The following is a 17,686-nucleotide window of genomic DNA, read 5'->3' on the forward strand; positions in this document are numbered from 1 at the left end:
TTACATTGCTTTAGTTAGGTGTGCTGGGATATCCCTGGCTTGGGAAAATTTTGTGTTATAGTCTGGATTCTTGTGCCGCACGAGTGGCGTCATTTCAGACTCCATTCACGCTGGGTTCTGAAGTGCCGTCAAATGGAATATATGGTAAGTGGGCCCTATCTTTATTCCCACGGGACCCCTTTCTTTCATACTCCGTGACTAATTTAGCCAAGTATCCAGTGCCGAGCACTGAGGAAGGAGCATCTCCTTGTCTTTTCATGTTAAGAGCTAGTGAAGTATTCTGTCTGCGGCTGCATAAGCAAGACAGCGCCTTCAAAGCTAGTGTGGCCCAGGCACTTCAGGCCCTGCAGAGCCCCTGCACCCGGTCGTGTCCCACAGTGATGAGCGTGCCCAGGCTTCCCCCGAGGGACAGATGAGGCACGTGATGCTCACAGAGGGGAGATGACTTGCCCAAGAGCACATGGGGGTTGGGGGAAGAGGGATAAGAACTCAGGTCTCTGAGTAGCTCCTCCCATCCGGCCAAGATTCAGTTATCCGGGATTGAGTCCAGGTCCCATGGAGCCCCAGAGACCCACAGTGCCCTGGCCCTGGCTTCTCCCTTGGGGCCACAAAAGGGAGTTTGGGTGGGAAGTGGTGACCTCAGACACGACAGACAAGCTGGGTGGCTATGGCCCGGCTCCCACAGATTTACTAGATGCACACTATGACACATGTCTCTGGGTTATCTGCACCATCAAAAGTGTTTTGAATCCTTAATTTATCTTTTTGTCATTGTTTTCTGTAATAGTTTTCACTCAAAGGCAAGAACATGCTTTTAAACCGACCTTTTAAACTTTGTAATGCTTGTGCCACAAAGGGACACATGAAAGGAACAATAAGCACATTCCCTAAGTGTGAGCGTAATTGAAGTCTCCTCTTGATGAGATCTATGGGAAACGGGCACAAAGCATCTGAACTGGGCTTCAGCTGATGGATGGTGCTCTGGGTGGGAGTCTCATGACCGGGGAGAGACCCAGCTGTGCCCTCTGCGGCGGGAACGGCATCTCCACCCTCTCGCCGTGGCTCTCGGCCACCCATGTGCCCCGTGGCTTTGCCCTCAGGAGCCAAGGGCGCCACTTGGGAGGTTTGGATTTTGTCCTGTGGTCTACAGGAAGCCATGGAGGGTTCTGGGCAGGGCAAGGAAGCATAACATAGAAGAAGGAACAGAATAGAGCATTTGGAGCCAGCGGCCTGGCTGTGAGTTCTGGCTCCGGTGCTTCTAAGTTGTGTGACCTTATGTGAGTTGCATGGCTTCTGTGAGGGTCTCTGTGGTCCTTAGCTCTATTTGTGGAGCACTGGCCGGGTGCTGGGCACGCAGGGTACAGAGGTGACCAAGGGAATCCCATGGTCGCTCGTGTGATTTCTTTCACCATGTGCATTAGTCTCCCGTGGCTGCTGAAAACAACATGAATATGTTATCTCACTGTTCTGGAGGAGCAGGGTCTGAAGTCAGTTCCACTGGGCTGAAGTCAGGGTGTTGGCAGGGCTCATTCTCTCTGGAGGCAGCAGGGGAGAATCTGTTTCTGTGCTTTTTTGGAGCTTCTCATGACCACCCCCATCCGTGACTTGTGGCCCTCCTCCGTCTTCAGAGTGCAGCCCTCCAACCTCTGCTCCTGGCATCATGCCACCTCTCCTCTTCCGTGTCACATCTCCCTGTGCTTCCCCCTTACATGGACACTTGTAATTACATTGCTCCCACTTGGGTAATCCAGGATACCCTCTTTCATCCTAAGATCCTTAACTTAGTCCCATCGACAGAGTCCTTTCTGCCATGTAAGGTACCATTCGCAGGATACCTTTGGGGGCCATTGTTCAGCCTATCGTACCATGTCAAATTGCAATTTATGTCTGTTTATTTTACTTGCCTGGGTCTCCCTTGGGCAGGGAGATGGGCCACAGGTTTGCTGGATGAGAGGCTGAGGAAATGAATGGATGCATGTTCAGAGTTGAAAACGAAGTGGCATACCACTTGGGCTGTAGGGGATGAGTGTGAGTTTGCCAAAGGATATTCTAGCCCAATTGAAGGGCTTATGAAAAGGCATAGAGGCATATGCCCATGGAGGCATAGCTCAGCATTCAAGGAATGTGCGTGGAGTGTGAGGGTGCAGAGGGAGAGGGGGCTGGAGTGGCAGGTGGCCAGGTCAGAGATAGCCCGTAGGGCACCCTAAAGGGCCTGGATTTTATTTTATTTTAGTTATTTATTTTGTATTTTTAGGTAATCTCTACACCCAGCATGGGGCTTGAACTCACAATCCTGAGATCAAGGGTCGCATGCATCACTGACTAAGCCAGCCAGATGGCCCATCCTGGATTTTATTTTTCAAGGAAGTGGTATATGTGGTGGTTGCTGCCTTTGTCTTTGGGGTCATTGCCTGGGTTCAAATCCCTGAGCCACCACTGACTCGCCGTGTCCTGGGAGAAGTACTGGATCTCCGTGAGGCTCAGCATGACACCTACTTCATCAGGCTGTCCTGAGAAGCAGATGGCTTTTGTTGCTTGCAAGGCACTCAGCCCGGTGCCTGGAACAGCCAAAGGAGTGAGAGAGTATCTGCTGTTATTATTGCTGTCGTTTTTATAAATATTATTGTTGGTGGTGGTGATGATGATGGGGAACCCTTGAAGCATTTCAGCCAGGCTGTGGCGTAGTCAGATTTGTTTTTTAGAAAGATGCCTTTGACACCCACAGGAAGATGTGGGGGGCCGGCGTGGGGCGGGGCATCACACTGGGGGTCAGGAAACCAGCGACGAGGCTGTTCCAGGGATGTGGGTGAGGGACCAAGAGGCAGAGAGCAGAGACGGGTGTGAGAGAGAGGTTATTGTCTTTGGGATGTTCCAGAGATGTCTCCTGCTGTTCCCTGCTTGGCTAGAATATCCTTTGGCAAACTCACGCTCATCCTGCAGCCCAAGTGCTATGCCACTTCCTTCTCAACTCCGATGTTAGATGTTAGAGGCCATTTAGCATCATGCCTCAAGCCTCGCTTTTCAGGAAGGGCTACTGAGGTGCAAGGGGGAGGCATCTTGCCTTAGTATCCGGACAGGATAGTGACAGAAGGGGCAGATAGAGGTCGGACTTGGGACCTCAGCCTTTAGTGGCAGAGTCAGTGGCAGTGGGAGAGGTATACTGACAGAAACTTCTGGTGAAGGTGCAGTCTCTCATTGTGATGGCTGTGACACAGCATCTGCACTGCCTCCCCCTTCACCCCTCCAGGCCTTAGATCCCCTTTCCAGCATGTTCTTTTACCAGTCCCCAAGAGAACACTTGTCTTGCCGAATCCTGGGAGCATAGAGACATAGGAATTTTGCGGTTTTGCGTTGAGGAAAATGGGCTTGACTGGGTGGGGGAGGGTTAGGGCTGCCTGGGAGGGTGGGGGAAGGAGCTCTGTGTTCCAGCACTCCGGGCCAGAGCAAGAAGCTCGGAGTCCGAAGCAGTATGTGCTCGCAGATTTGGTACCGTGTGTCCTCCGCGGTCTTCCACTCACACCCCTTCATACATCTTCAGGAGGAAGCCAATTCAATAGAACAAGCACGGCAAGATTACGATTGTTACTTCAATCATATCTTACTCTGCAAGGATGTTGGAGGAAAATATATTTCAATGCCACGTTCAAAAGGGCTGTCATTTTTCAACATAGTAAATGGGTTTTCAGAGAGTGATGTAATATTGTTATTCTTAATACATTCTTCTAAAAAAAAAAGATTTTGTTTTAGTCCAGATTGATGCATGCTGGAGGAAAGAAAATTTCCAAAGAGAGCGAAAATACAGGTGGGCCATGTTGAGAAAGTTCCACATGTACATACCTGAGCTTACAAATCAGGCTCACAGTATAGGTTTTTGGTACATTTTAGAGGTTTCTTAGAAATGGCTGCTGATGGTTTTACAAGAAAGCTGGGAGAAAAGAAATAAACAGAAAGGAAAATAGAGAATGCGATAAAAAAAATCCGTGCAGTGATGACGAGCACTTGATTTGCGCGCGTACATGCGTGAGTGTGCGTGTTTTCTAGCAGTATCACAGTGACATCAGTAAGACACGCTTGCATCTGGTCCTTGGCAAGTGTCAAACTACAGGGTTTATCCCCGTGTTGGCTGGTGTGCATGTGTGTGCGTGTGCTGGTGAGAACACAGAATTGAAAGGCACCCGGGAGGCCATTTGGTCCTGTCCAACAAAGGAACCTGTGGCGCAGAGAGGGAGAGTGACTGTGCGAGGCATACATGAACGACAGGGCTGGGCTGGAGAGAACCGTCCCCTGACCCCCCCATCCAGTGCTCCCCGCGTTCTTCTCTGCTGTTTGTATTTCAGGGTCATTTTCCTCTCTGTACATTGACTTTTTTTTTTTTTTTCTAGGAAAAATCAGTTGCCAACGCCCAACAAGGCTGATGGCGAGCTGGGTGTCCTACAACTTGGTAGGTGTCGCTGCTGTCTCTATGCTGTGCCCGGCAGGGTCAAGGGGGCTCTGTTTGCTCCGTGTGGAAGGAGGTGGGTGGGGGCTTCTTTCCTCCCACCAGACCTTAGGAAGGAGGGGCTGGCCCAGTGAGTAGAGCAGACTTCTCTCTCTGTGGTTGTGGTCGTCTGCTTTCTGTCTTTCTGTCTTGGAGAAGGAAGACTGGGCATTTCTGGACCCACATTGGTAGGGGGTTGGGGGGGTGAAGAGGAGCCTCTTTTGCATTTGGGGACTCTTTTAGGGCTATTCAGAACCTACAAAGGTCTCCAGAAGACAGCTCTGCCTGGGGGAGACCGTCCTTTAAAAAACTTAATCACCGTATTATTGAGGCATAAAATAGTGTGAAAGTGTGTAAGTGCACACATCTTCAGTGTTCAGCTCCGTGTAGTTTCACACGCGTGTACATCCATGTCACTGCTCTCCCAGATCAAGATAGAGAACATGTCCATCCACTCTTAGTTTTCAAGCCATCTCTGGTTTCCCCTTTCTGTGATTCTCTCCTCCCTGAAGACTGCTGTGTTTGCGGGGCTTGGCAAAGCAGCCGTACAACGGATGGTGGCGACCCAGCCACCAGACTTGAAAGGATGAGGCTTGAGTGCCGTTGACATTTGCTCTTCTTCCGGAAGCCAGTGATTTACCTGTCGGGCCATTCACATTCTTTTCCTCTCCTTTCAAGCACCCCTTTTAAACGGAAGGAAAAAAGCTGTGCACTCTTTAGAAGTTACTTGTGCGAGAGGTGCGGTCTGACGGTTTGCTTTGATGAAGTTGAAAGGCAGGGGCCCCTCTCTGAGTGCCGAGGTAGGGGTTTGTTTGTTCTGCTCAGCTCACTTCAGACGTAACAGTTCCTTAGACTTGGAATCATCCGCGGTGGCCGGTGGGGACCGCTTGGCCAGCGCAGGAAGGGGCAGAGTCGTGCACGCGGCCACGCAGATGCGCGGAGCCAGCACGCGTTGGCCTCTGAAGCCTTCTGTAAAGCACCGCACTTTAAGATTTTCCAGTGAGAGCCACTCCTGTCTGCACATAAAACGAAGCACTTCCTGGCCTTCAGAACCCAGCGGGCTTCTGTTGGAAGGAAGGCTTTTAGCAATTCTCTCAGAACCCATTGTTTGAAGTGTGTGTTTTCCAGAGGGAGGCAGACCCCTCTTTGCTAGTGGCCTAGCTGATGATTTAGAAAGGGGGAAGGAAATAAAAGGTAGGAGATCATGGAACCCAGTCATCAAAGAAAGGGAAAGAGAAGTTTTGGGGTGACGCAGAGACAAGGAATACAATTTGGCTGGAGGAACAGCATTTTCTTCCCTACCCGATCCACTTTCCTTTGGTTCAGTACAGCAAACTTTTGTTAGCAATTACTTGCCAGGGCATAGATGAGGCTGTTGAAAGTATGTGAAGGTGAGTAGAAAGAGGCCTTGCTCCTAAAGGGGATCCCTCCTACATTGTTGGTGGGAATGCAAGTTGGTACAGCCACTCTGGAAAACAGTGTGGAGGTCCCTTAAAAAGTTAAAAATTGAGCTACCCTATGATCCAGCCATTGCACTACTGGGTATTTACCCCAAAGATACAGACGTAGTGAAGAGAAGGGCCATATGCACCCCAATGTTCATAGCAGCAATGTCCACAATAGCTAAATCGTGGAAGGAGCCGAGATGCCCTGCAACAGATGACTGGATTAAGAAGTTGTGGTCCATATATACGATGGAATATTACTCAGCTATCAGAAAGAATGAGTTCTCAACATTTGCTACAACATGGACGGCACTGGAGGAGATAATGCTAAGTGAAATAAGTCAAGCGGAGAAAGACAACTATCATATGATTTCTCTCATCTATGGAACATAAGAACTAGGATGATCGGTAGGGGAAGAAAGGGATAAAGAAAGGGGGGGTAATCAGAAGGGGGAATGAAACATGAGAGACTATGGACTATGAGAAACAAACTGAGGACCTCAGAGGGGAGGGGGTGGGGGAATGGGATAGACCGGTGATGAGTAGTAAGGAGGGCACGTATTGCGTGGTGCACTGGGTGTTATACACAACTAATGAATCATCGAGACTTACATCGGAAACCAGGGATGTACTGTATGGTGACCAACATAATATAATAAAAAATCATTAAAATAAAAAAAATAAAAAAAAATAAAAAAAAGAAAGAGGCCTTGCTCCAAGGGGAGGGCTGCGTTGGGTGAGACAGAGGAAGAGAGGTGTCCTCTGATAGCAACACATAAAGAGGATGGTTAGCAGTTCATCATTGCTTCAAGAGACGTAGAAGCTGAGTTCTGTGGTGCATTCCAGAAGTTTCCATAGTGAGGAGGTATTTAGACTGGGCTCTGAAGGTTGAGAAGGTCTTGCCAGGTAGACATGTGTAACAAGCCTCATGGGCAAGGCAGGGAGAATGAGAAAGAGTGATTGGCTTGAGGCGACTGGCCCATAGGAGAAGGGCTGGGGTCAGGGGGAGCCAGGCTGGGAACGAAGGTGTGGCAGGGCCAGGATGACCTTGAGTGCTGTACTAACGAGCCTGACTGTAAATCATTAGCCAGTGAAGAACACTTGAAGATTCTGTGCTGGTGAGTAATGTGTGCAGTGCTGTGGGTTTAGGGCTACCTCTGGGTATGTGTGGAGGATGGATTTTAGAGGTAAGGGCCTGGATATTGGAAGACCAGTAAGGGGGCTCTTGGAATAGTCTAGAAAAGATGTGATTGTCCCCCGTTCTGTCTGGCAAAATCCTCTGGGTATTTCAAGACCCTGCTCCAATAGTTAGCTCTAATGGAAAGTTTCTCTGACCCTCTAAGGCAGAACTATTTGCCTCTTCTCCTCTGCTCTTAAAACCTTGCACTATCTCTGTTTTAGTACTCATGTTACATTATTTGTTTGGAGCTCTGTCTTTCCTTCTAGGCAGTGAACTCCTTGAAGGCAGGGGTGGTGCTTTACTCATCTGTGGACCTCTACTGTCCCACTGTCCCACACAACCCCTGGCACATCACGGATGTTCAATGAAGTGCTTGATGAACAGATAGAAAAAGAATGACATATTCCTGTAATAGTGGAGGGATACAGGGTGGCGGCGAGGTGTGAGACATCCTGGGGGCAGAATGATCTGGAGGCCGGATCATCGTGGTGTGTGAGACAGGGCTGAGGTCTCATCCTAGGTCCCTGGAGGAGGAGGGCTGGGGAGATGGAATCTGTTATCAGAACTGAAGTTTGGAGGGGTGCGGTGCTGAGATTCCTGAATCTGGGGTGTTGGCGCACTTCAGGGGAAGATAGCTGCAGTCAGTGGGAAATACGGATCAGGCATGTGGACAAAGACGTATATGGACCTCTGTTATATATTGCCATATGTTTTCCTCCAAAGGGTAAATAAAATGGTATGGGAAACAAACTCCCTCGCTTCTTTTCAACCAGATACTTAAACCAGGGCCTTAAAAATAGCATCCTCAAACCACCGGCATTTGCAGATGGTTTTGTCTGCTTGGCCAGCATGTCATTCTGGAGTGCTTTGTTTTTCCTTTGCATGGCGGTCCCACCACATCTGGGCCCAAGGCCTTCTATGTGGTCCTGAACCAAATCCCTGCACAGGGGCCAACTTCCTCCTGGCAGAAGCCGAGGATGGCTGCCTCCTCTTGGGGGGCTCCTCCGGGTCTGCTTCCCCTGGGCCCCAGCTTTCATTCTCAGATTTACTTCATGGAGCCCTGGGCAGAGAACGTTTCAGCCCCAGTTCCCTCCCGGACAAACTCAGACTAAACAGAAGCCTCCAAATAGGCTTAAATACTGCCCCTTCTGTGCCTCCAGGAAACAGTCTGGCCTGAGGCATTGCAAGGAGCCCTTCTGGGCCTGGTAGAGTCACTCAGGTTACTCTTCCCATCTGTTCTGGGCCTCAGCTGCCCAGGGTTGAATCAATCACACATCTCTGGTCCTCCAGGGAACATTCTCAGTATTGATCTTTGCAAAGCCTGCCCATCGGCCTCTCTCCCTTTACCTCCCTTCCTCCTCCCTTTCCTTCTCCACCCCCTCCTTCTCTTTTCCCTCCTCCTCCCTCCTCTTGCCTCTCCTTCATTTCCCTGTAGCCCCACCCCCACACTCCCAAGACCTTCCTCTCCTCAAGTCACCATTCTCAAGTATTTAGTCGATATCTGTCTGCTTGTGTGTGTTCTTGCAAATTGTGTCGTGTTTTTTGTGTGTATGTATTTGTCATGGTTGTAAATCATATTGCCTTATATATCTCATTTGCATTCTTGCTTTTGCTGCCCAGCACCATGTTTTTAAGACCCATGCACGTTGCTGAGGGAACATCTATTGGGTCGTTATTTCAGGGTACTTTTATAAGGCCATGGTCACAGGGTGACTTTTTCAGAGGCCCCGACTAAGAAGAGTTCTCATTTAAATTCAGATTCCCATTTCAATCCCAGACTCACTTTTAATTTTTTTTCAGCCTAAAGGTGGAAGGGTCTCCTTTTCAGTGGACTAGGACTCTGGGAGTTGGCCTCATCCTGTGCCTGGTCTTCCCCCAGGGAAGAAAAGGAAGCTGCAGAATAGGATATAAGACGTGTCCTGGGGATGTCAGCCTCTGGATAGCATCTCCAGAAGATATGGGGCAGGGATAGTGACATTTCTATAGTCCCAGATGTACAGAATTCTGGGAGATAATGTTGATTTCTATGCAGTGTAGTGTACTTTTTAAATAATCATTTAAGCTTGGGAAAATGAGGAAAAAACATGTTCAACAAGCTCTCTGGAGACTGGTCCGCTCAGCTTTGCCAGCATAATTACCCTGGATTGTTTTCACTTGGGTTCCTCTGAGTGTTCTGGTAAATGCTGTAGCCGTGGGTACAGTGGCGGGAGGGAGACTCGGCCGGCTGGGAAGGCACAGGCCGGGGCTGCCCAGACGATGCTGGACCCTCTCTGGGCCTCCATTGCTCCAGCTGTAGGAAGACTGTGTGACATGTGACTTAGTGTCCCCTTCTGGCTGGAGGTCCAGGGGGGTCTGGCTGGCAGGATGGCAGAACGATTAGGAGTTGGCCTGGGTTTTATCCTGTCTCTGCCACTTTTCCATCTGCATGACGTCAGGCCAGTCCTTTCACTTCTCTAAGCTCAGTTTCTCATCTGTAAATGGGGGTGATGATAATTGCCCCGACATGGGGCTGTTACGGGACTTAGGTGCTAAAACACAAGTGGCTGGTGAGTGAAAGCCACGACAGTGATAATCTGTTATAATTGTTTTATCAGGAATGGTGGCATTTTCTTTCCTCATTCTGCCCTTTTCATGTTTGTCCTCGGGCATGGGTTTGTGTGCTACACCCACCTTTTGTAAGAAACAGGTCTGGGTGAGGGTTTTCTGGGCCTGCCTCCATGGCTCCAACCCTAGGCTCTTGGTTCACTGCCTGTCCACAAGCAGAACTTTCTAGTGGGCCAGTAGCCAAATCACGCCCACCAGCATCCTTGTGCCACAGACCAGCATGGGGCTGTGACAAGAAGTGAGGGCATTCGGTCTGCCTTTTTTCCTTCCGGTGAAGGTCTGGGAGCCCCAAAGGGGAGAGGCGGGTGGAAGATAGGGAAGCCCTCCTTTCATTCCAACTCATCCATGTCCTTGGTGTTAAATGATTTTTTTTTAAGATTTTATTTATTTGTTTGTTTGTTTATTTATTTAGAGAGCTGGGGAGGGGCAGAGGAAGAGGGTGGGAGAGAATCTCAAGCAGACTCCTGCTGAGTGTGGAGCCTGATGTGGGGCTTGATCCAATGACCTGAAGATCATGGCCTGAACTGAAACCAAGAGTGGGACTTTTAACCCACTGAGCCACCCAGGCACCCCAAATGATTTCTTATTCTGTTCTCCATGGGTCATACCAAGGAGCTCACATGCCCTGGTATTCTTTCAGAGGATGTGGACGATGATTTGATAAGGGAGGAAGTCATCCTGTCTCCAGTCCCATCGATGCTCAAGCTGCAAATAGTGTCAAAGCCAATCGACTTCTCAGTGGCCAAGGTAGGCGTCAGCTTAAAAGTGTGCATCGATACATCTTGATTTGAATTGGTGTGAATCGGTGCGGTGTGAATTGAAGCCATCTTGGTGTGAATTGGTGTGGGTGAGGTGACTTTGATCTCTCTGGCCCCATCCGTCTTATGTCTCAGTTATGGTTAAAGTGGAAATTGGGGTGTGGTAGAGAAGGGCCGGAACTGAGAGTCAGGACAATGGGGGCCTAGTCCTCTCCAAGAAGAGGTGAGAGTACAACCTCCTCCCATTCAGACATTCCAGGGTCTTGTTCTTCTTTTGGCCCAGAGCTGCTTCCCCACATATGCAACGGGCACTTCCAGAGTTGTGACGGCAGCGGGAGAACCGTCCTCATTAGACCTGCTCTTTAGCGCTCGTGCCCCTAGCTGGGCTCAGGCTGGATTGCAGTGAGGGAAGGACAGGTGGGTGTTAATAATTCCTCAGCACCATCCGGTTCACACCAGTGGCCTCCTGGAGGGACCTGAGGTCATAGGACTTAGGGAGCAGGTTCCTGGCCTTGTCAGCCTCCTCTGCACGGATGTGCTGGATTCCTCACCATCTCAGCTGCCAGATGGCCTCACCCCTTCCCTTGGTCAGCAGTTCCTGGGGGATGGAATTCTGCTCCTGCTGTCTTCCACTGGCTCTTGAGCCAGGATCCAGGAGGAAAAGCTAAAACTCCTGGGAACACAGTTGACCCCCTTTTCTTCCTACCTATAAATATTTACTCAGCACACAGATAAAAAAATCAAAGATTTTTCTAGAAGTTTTATCCTTTCCCATTCCTCCTCTCCTTTTTCTTTTCTTCTTTTCAAACCATGGGCGGTGGGGGGTGGGGGGTAAGGTCAGACACTTTTACATGGCCCCAAGCCTGGGAGCAAGTGCTCTGGCTCTTTGTGGCCATAGGGCTGTGATTCTTTGCAGTGAGCACTCCTGTTTTGGGAAGGGCCCTTTGAGACCCCTAAATTTAGACCACCCAGCAGCATCTCCAAAAGCAGCTGGAAAAACTGAGGCCCACCCAGAGAAAAGGAGGGCCCATGACATCCATAGCACCCAGGCTTCCAAGCTCGCAACTCTGTGACCTAACGGCCACACTGTGCCTAGCTGGGGGCTGTTCTGTGATTAAGAGGATAGAAGTGGGCTTTAGCAGAAAACTCCAGTCCCTATAGTTTCTAGGCTCTTGAAAAACTCAGTTCAAATACATGGGTTGTTGTTGGTGCAAGAAGGGAAATCAAGCCCCGATGGACGAATTCATCCAGCCTTCTCTCCTGTGTGCCACCAGCCCACATTTGGTGACCTGTAGACAAATGCTTCTGTCACTGAGACTTTCCTGTACTTAATGAAAAATAAAAAAGAACCGATTCTGAAAGATAGTAATCTGAATCTGTAGGAAAGATCTGACCTGGAGAGGTGGCAACAGAGCCCATGTGTTGGCCCTTCTGAGACCTTGGATGTAAAGTCATGGTGGAGAGAGAGGAGGTAGCTGGCATAAGGAGGGGGCGTCCAGGGGTAGGCTGTGCCTTCCAAGGTGGGTCAGGGGGAGTAGTTGGCACTTTCCAGGGCTTGGGGGTGGTGCTTGGGCTTATGCAAGATGAACAAGTGAGATCAGTATCAGCCAGAAGTTTAGAGAAGACAGAGCTGTGAAGAAATGGAGGTGCTGCCTTGGGAGGTGGTGGGAACCCCTTCGCTGGGTGTTGGGGTTCAAGTTGAGTTCATGGGGGACCACTTATGGGTGATGGCATAGAGGAGAGTCTTACATGTAGTAAGGGGTAATGCTAGAGCAGGGGCTGACAAACTTTTTCTATAAAGGGCCAGATCATATGTTTTTGGCTGTCTGTTGCAACCACTAAACTCTGCCATTGTAATGTGAAAGGCAACGTAGAGAATATAGAAGCAAATGGGTGTTGCTGTGTTTCAATAAAACTTTATTTACAAAACATGTATGGGGCCAAATTTGGCCCTTGGGTAATAGGTTGCTAAGCCTGTCTCACGGCACTGGTTCTCCAACGTAGCTGCACATCGGAATTGCCTGGAGAGCTTTTAAAATTACAGCCACTGGAGTCTGATGCCCAGGGGTTCTGATTTCGCCGGGCTGGCATGTGGCCCAAGCATGAGGATTGCTAAATGCTCCACAGGCGAGTGTAGTGTGCGGTCGAGAACCTCCAAGGTCCCCCCCCCCTTTTTTTTTAAGATTTTTAAAATTTATTTGACAGAGAGAGAGAGACAGCCAGCGAGAGAGGGAGCACAAGCAGGGCGAGTGGGAGAGGAAAAAGCAGGCTCCCAGCGGAAGAGCCTGACGTGGGGCTCGATCCCAGAACGCTGGGATCACGCCCTGAGCCCAAGGCAGATGCTTAATGACGGAGCCACCCAGGCGCCCCTCCAAGGTCCCTTCTAAAACTAAAATTTTGTGTTTCGGGTTTCCTCTAAGGAGCCTGAAGAGTGTTGGGCCTGGGTCAGCACAGGCTGGTTTGGTTTGTGGATGTTCCAGAGCTAAGACCCTCAGGGTCGCTGTTTCTCTTTTCTCAACTATGAGAAGAATGAGTTTGCAAAAGAAAAAGAAAAATCGATGAGCCTGTTGGAAACCGGGCTGCTCTGCTAGAGTGCGAGACCAGCTCCTGAGGGAGGACAGACACCGAGCAGCGTGTTATTCTTTGCCTTGAAGACAACTAATGAAATTCTCTCTTCTTTTGACAGGACATAAAGGCCCTTCTATTCGGCTCCAGCTTTTGCTGTTTCAATGAGGAATGGAAACTTCAGAGTTTTTCCTTTAATGACAAAGCCTCATTAAAATATGGCATCGTGCAGCACAAGGCAGGTTGCTTTTAACGTTTCCAGGGGACGTCACTGCGGGCCCTGCACAGGGAGGGCCGGGTGTCCCGTGGTTTGCTCAGCCCCGGGCGCGTTTCTTGAGCTATCCAGTGCCGACTAGCCCCGTGCTTGCCGAGGTGTCACTTGGTGCTGGACCTTCACGCGGGGCTGGCAGAGCGAGGGCTGGGGAATGGGGCCCTTCCCCTACAAAGGCTTCTCCTCAGTGTCCAGAATCCTCTCTGAGAGGGGCGGAAGGAGGCCCTGTGTTTAGTTGGGGGCATCAGAGAGGGTCCTCAGGCAGAGTCTTGGGAAATGGTTTTGCAGGTCAGGCTGGAGAGAGGACACTTGAGGCAGGAGGCAGCATGAATGAAGGGAAGGCTTTGAGAAGACGTGCATGAGGAGGAGGTGTTTTCTAAGACAGGGAAATGTAGGTACACTGGGGCAGGATTTGGACATGGTGTATACACTTTAAGGGCCAGAAGATACTCTAAATCCAGGAGCCCAATGGGGTTCCATTTCTCAAGCCCCAAGAGCCTCCCCTTACCCCTCACTGCCTGTGGAAGAACCCGAAGACCATTTAGCCTCTGTCCCTAGTGCGGCCAAGCTCAGCACATCTTCTTACACCGCAGTTCAAGGGTACCCATGCCTGCTACTCTGATAATCCTTGTACTTGTTGAACAGGATTGAACCCCTCAAGGAGCCTTCTTCCTCTAATGTGGGAGTGCAGAGGACAAAGACACACCTAATGGGTGCTGAGGCAGGCCACAGCTGGGCAGAAGATTGCTAACATAAGCAGAGGCTGCTAAAGTGGCTGCTGAGATGGTCAGGGAGGGCTTCCTGGTAGAGGAGGCCTTTAGGATGGGCCTTGAAGGCTGAATAAACCATTGACGCCCTCAGCCTGTGGACATGGAAGCATTTCCTTGAATGACTGGGTGACATACTTGGTTTTACACCTGACTGACTGTGAAGGCCTGCTTTCCTCCTGTGAGATATGCAGACTTGCTTCTTTCTCCAGTGCTGGGCACCGGGGCCTTTGTCACCCCTTCTCTGTGATCAGGCTCGGTGCTTTGTAGAGGACTCAGCATATCAAAGGCCCATGTTTGAGAGGCCCTGGCTTGGTGGCCCTGTGTCTATAACCTGTGGGCGGAGGCTGGTTCTGGAGGAACAGACAGCTCTGCCTTGGGTCGGTCCTCACTGGCACTAATGTGTGTCCTTCTTTGCAGGGGGGTCCCTGTGGGGTTCTGGCGGCTGTCCAAGGCTGTGTCCTACAAAAACTCCTGTTTGAAGGAGATAGCAAAGCTGACTGCGTTCGGTAAGTCAGCGCTCATTCTGGCAATATCTTCTTTTCCCAAGCCTTCTCCTCAGTGTCCAGAAAAAACAAGCAAGGAAGCGTGTGTGTTCCCTGATATTTCCTGTCTTCTGGAAAGGGAAATGGCGACTGGCTCACAGGGCCAGAGCTGCCCAGTTTAAATGACCCGCATGCATTTGTCTCTAAGTCCCATTCCACGTGGCAAGTAGCTGCCGGAATGGCATCGCAACTAAGGCCACCCCCTCCTCAGCAGTTAAGCGCAGCAGCTGCCCAAATCCCATCCACACCCACATCAATCTGCTGACCCTTCGCCTGAGCCCAGGCCTCCCCTCCCTCCCCATGTTACCTCACCTCTGCCAACAGCCATTCCCACACATTCCGGCCGGCCCCGCAGTGCATTGCTTCCACTCCCTTCGGCCATTTGTTCTCCACCTCACACATTAAGTGTTTGCACATGGGCATCTCCTTCTCCTTCTCACTCACTCCACAGACTTTTCTGGAACATCCCTGTACAGGCAGAATGCTCTGTGCAGTTGAGGGATGGATAGAAAACCTTAATTGTATACCGGGTTGGTGCTAAGATAGAAGGATTGGCAAGGTGCTGGCCAGGGCCGGGGCTAGATGGCCCATTTGAGGAGATGGCATTCTTTCGTCTCCCCATGTGTCCAGTGACTAGCTTGTGCTCAGTTACCCCCAGAGCTACAGAACTGGCACGTGTTCTTTGCTCTCTTTCTCTCTCTTTCTTTTTTTAGTTGAAATATAACACGCATACAGAAAAGTACAAGTCTCCAAAAAGTGCACGGTTCACATGTGTTCTGCTCAATGAATTATTGCAAAATCCCCCACCCATCATCCTATCAGTCAGATAGAGAAAGAAAAATATTTCCAGCACCCCAGAAGAGTCCTCCTGCCTAGTAGATACCTCCGTTCTCCTCCCCAAAGTTGGGATTAAACAGATTCTAGCATCACAGCTGAGTTTCACCAGTTCCTGAATTTTAATCAAACGGACTTGTTCTTTGATGTAGGCATTTCAGTGCCTTAAAAAAAAAAAAAAAAAAAAAGCTTAGGTGTTATAAAGACAACAAGGCCCATTCTGCATTTGTCTGCGTTCAGATTCCTGGGAGGGACGCTGGCTCCCCAGATATCCTGCCAAGCCCAGGAAAAATGAAACATCTTTTACCAGCTTAGAGGATTTTGCCTTAGATAGGTAGCTCTTCATGCTCAGCCTTTTAGAATTTGTCTAATAATATAACTTGTCTAATTACAAAGTAATCATCAAGGGGTTTTGTCTCAAGCTAAAAGATGCTAATTAGCAGCATAGCCCAGCTATATACCCAGAGCAGAGTGACCTAACATTTCCACAGCAGGATCTCACCTCGTCCTTGTTCTTCTCCATACCCGCACTGCCCCCCCCAACAAACCAGTGCAAACATAACTTCTCCTGTCTGTGCAGGGCCTCTGAAAGGCCAGCCAGCAAAATGCTGCCCACAGTGTGGGCAGAGACCGTGCTGCTGACTCTCCTGGAGAGCCAGCACAGTGCTTGGTGTTCTGGAATGCTCCCAACCGAGTGGAACTTGCTAAATGAGGGACCTCTGGCTGCCCTCAAAGGGTGCAGGGACTGTCCTCAAGTGCACACGCACCTGCCTGCCCACCTGCCTTCCTTGCCCTGGAAAGAGCATGCCGGGAGGGCTTGGCAGGTGCTTTGAAGGAATCCAGGGCTCCAGAGGACAGCCGAGGCCTTGCCTTCACAGCACCTACGATTGAGCATGAGAGCCAGACAAACAGGGGGCTCCCCGGGGGTGTGCCAGACGCTCAGCGTTCACCTGGACCTGAACGGGGTGGGGCAGGCCTGTTGGAGGGCTGACATTCGAATTCCGCTGAGGTCTGGAGATCATCAGGACTTCCAGCTGGCTTCACACACACCCTTACATGTACTCGTTCCTCCCTCAATTTCCCCCTTCCCAGCACATCCCTCAGACTTCTTCCTGGGTTCTTCACCACGTAGAGGCCTTGATGTCGGGGAGGCCTTCCCTAGTTGAGATGCACCCCGGCCCGCTCCAAGGCCTCCCCTTGGTGCCCTTGTTCCCTGACATCATTACCTATCCACCGTCGCACCTCCAGCCCGCCACCCCCTGGGAACACCAGCCCCATGAGAACAGGGGCCTTCCTGGGCTGCCTGGTTCACAGGCTGTCCCTGGCATCCAGCCCAGGGCCTAGTCCACAGAAGAGGCCCTCAGAATTTTTGTTGAATGAACGCACGCACAAATGCATGAGTTATCCAGACTCACAGGGAGGGGAGGGAATGGTGTTCCAGTAAGGAGAACAGCATGTGCAGAGCAAGGCCCGAGGGCAGTGAGAGCAGGGCGGGGAGGGGAGTTGAGAGCTGACCTGGGTGGCCGGGGCAGAGTTTATGGGGGGGCAGGGTGAGACCTAGGGCTGGTGGATGGGTCAGGGCCAGGCTGCCAGAGGGGCCTCAGGGCCTTCACCAGCCACTTGGGTCCAGCTTTGGCCTTGGCCCTCATGGGAGATGTCTCATAATTCATTTCAGCCCTCTTCTCATCCAGAGCTGCTTTTGAACTTGGACTTTGTACTTGGGGGGAAGTTGTGGATTGTTTCCCAATGGTTGGGATGGGTGTTTAAGTTGGTTCCAGGAAGGGCTGTTTCTGCCCAGGGCACACACAAGGCAGGCTTGATTCTTGTTGCCCACTCCACACACGACTGAGGGGATGTTCTAGCCTCTGGATTCACAGGTACATTCTCCGGGGAGTGCCCTGCTCTCCACACCAGAGAGGGGAGCCAGGGCTTGGAAGGAAAAAAAGCCATCTTGTTTATGGGTACAAGTTGGGCTGTAGGTAGAAAGAAAACCAGGTCAGTGGGTGGGAAGTGAGGTTCTCTCCACCTCCTACCGTCTGTCAGTCAGCCACTGGCCAAGCATGGACTCAGACCCCAGTTTAGGCTGACAGGTGTCTATTTAAGCGCCAGCTAGATGGAGAGTTCCATCAAATCTTTGCTGGGAAGGTGGGGGCGGGAGGGCAGCCTTGGCTCCCATGGACTCCCTGTCAGCTGGGACTCTGACAGAGGAGTCGGGGCCAGCCTAGATTGAAAGCTCTCGG

The 17,686-nt window shown here is 50.6% G+C and overlaps 1 protein-coding gene across 2 annotated transcripts in view; it reads left to right on the forward strand.

Moving 5' to 3' along the window:
* The window catches only part of MINDY4 (MINDY lysine 48 deubiquitinase 4), a 103,354-nt gene that overhangs the window by 40,488 nt on the left and 45,180 nt on the right, over window positions 1-17,686 (forward strand). For both annotated transcript variants that reach the window (XR_008956355.1, XM_026508713.4), the window contains exons 6-9: window positions 4,383-4,441; window positions 10,347-10,453; window positions 13,151-13,267; window positions 14,488-14,576. Coding sequence is in view for 1 of the 2 variants with exons in the window: in XM_026508713.4 (XP_026364498.2) it covers window positions 4,383-4,441; window positions 10,347-10,453; window positions 13,151-13,267; window positions 14,488-14,576 (372 nt within the window). In the remaining variant the exon portion in view is untranslated. The remainder of the gene's footprint in view (window positions 1-4,382; window positions 4,442-10,346; window positions 10,454-13,150; window positions 13,268-14,487; window positions 14,577-17,686) is intronic.

This window comes from Ursus arctos, unplaced genomic scaffold, assembly GCF_023065955.2.
Source record: "Ursus arctos isolate Adak ecotype North America unplaced genomic scaffold, UrsArc2.0 scaffold_3, whole genome shotgun sequence".
Lineage (NCBI taxonomy): Eukaryota > Metazoa > Chordata > Mammalia > Carnivora > Ursidae > Ursus > Ursus arctos.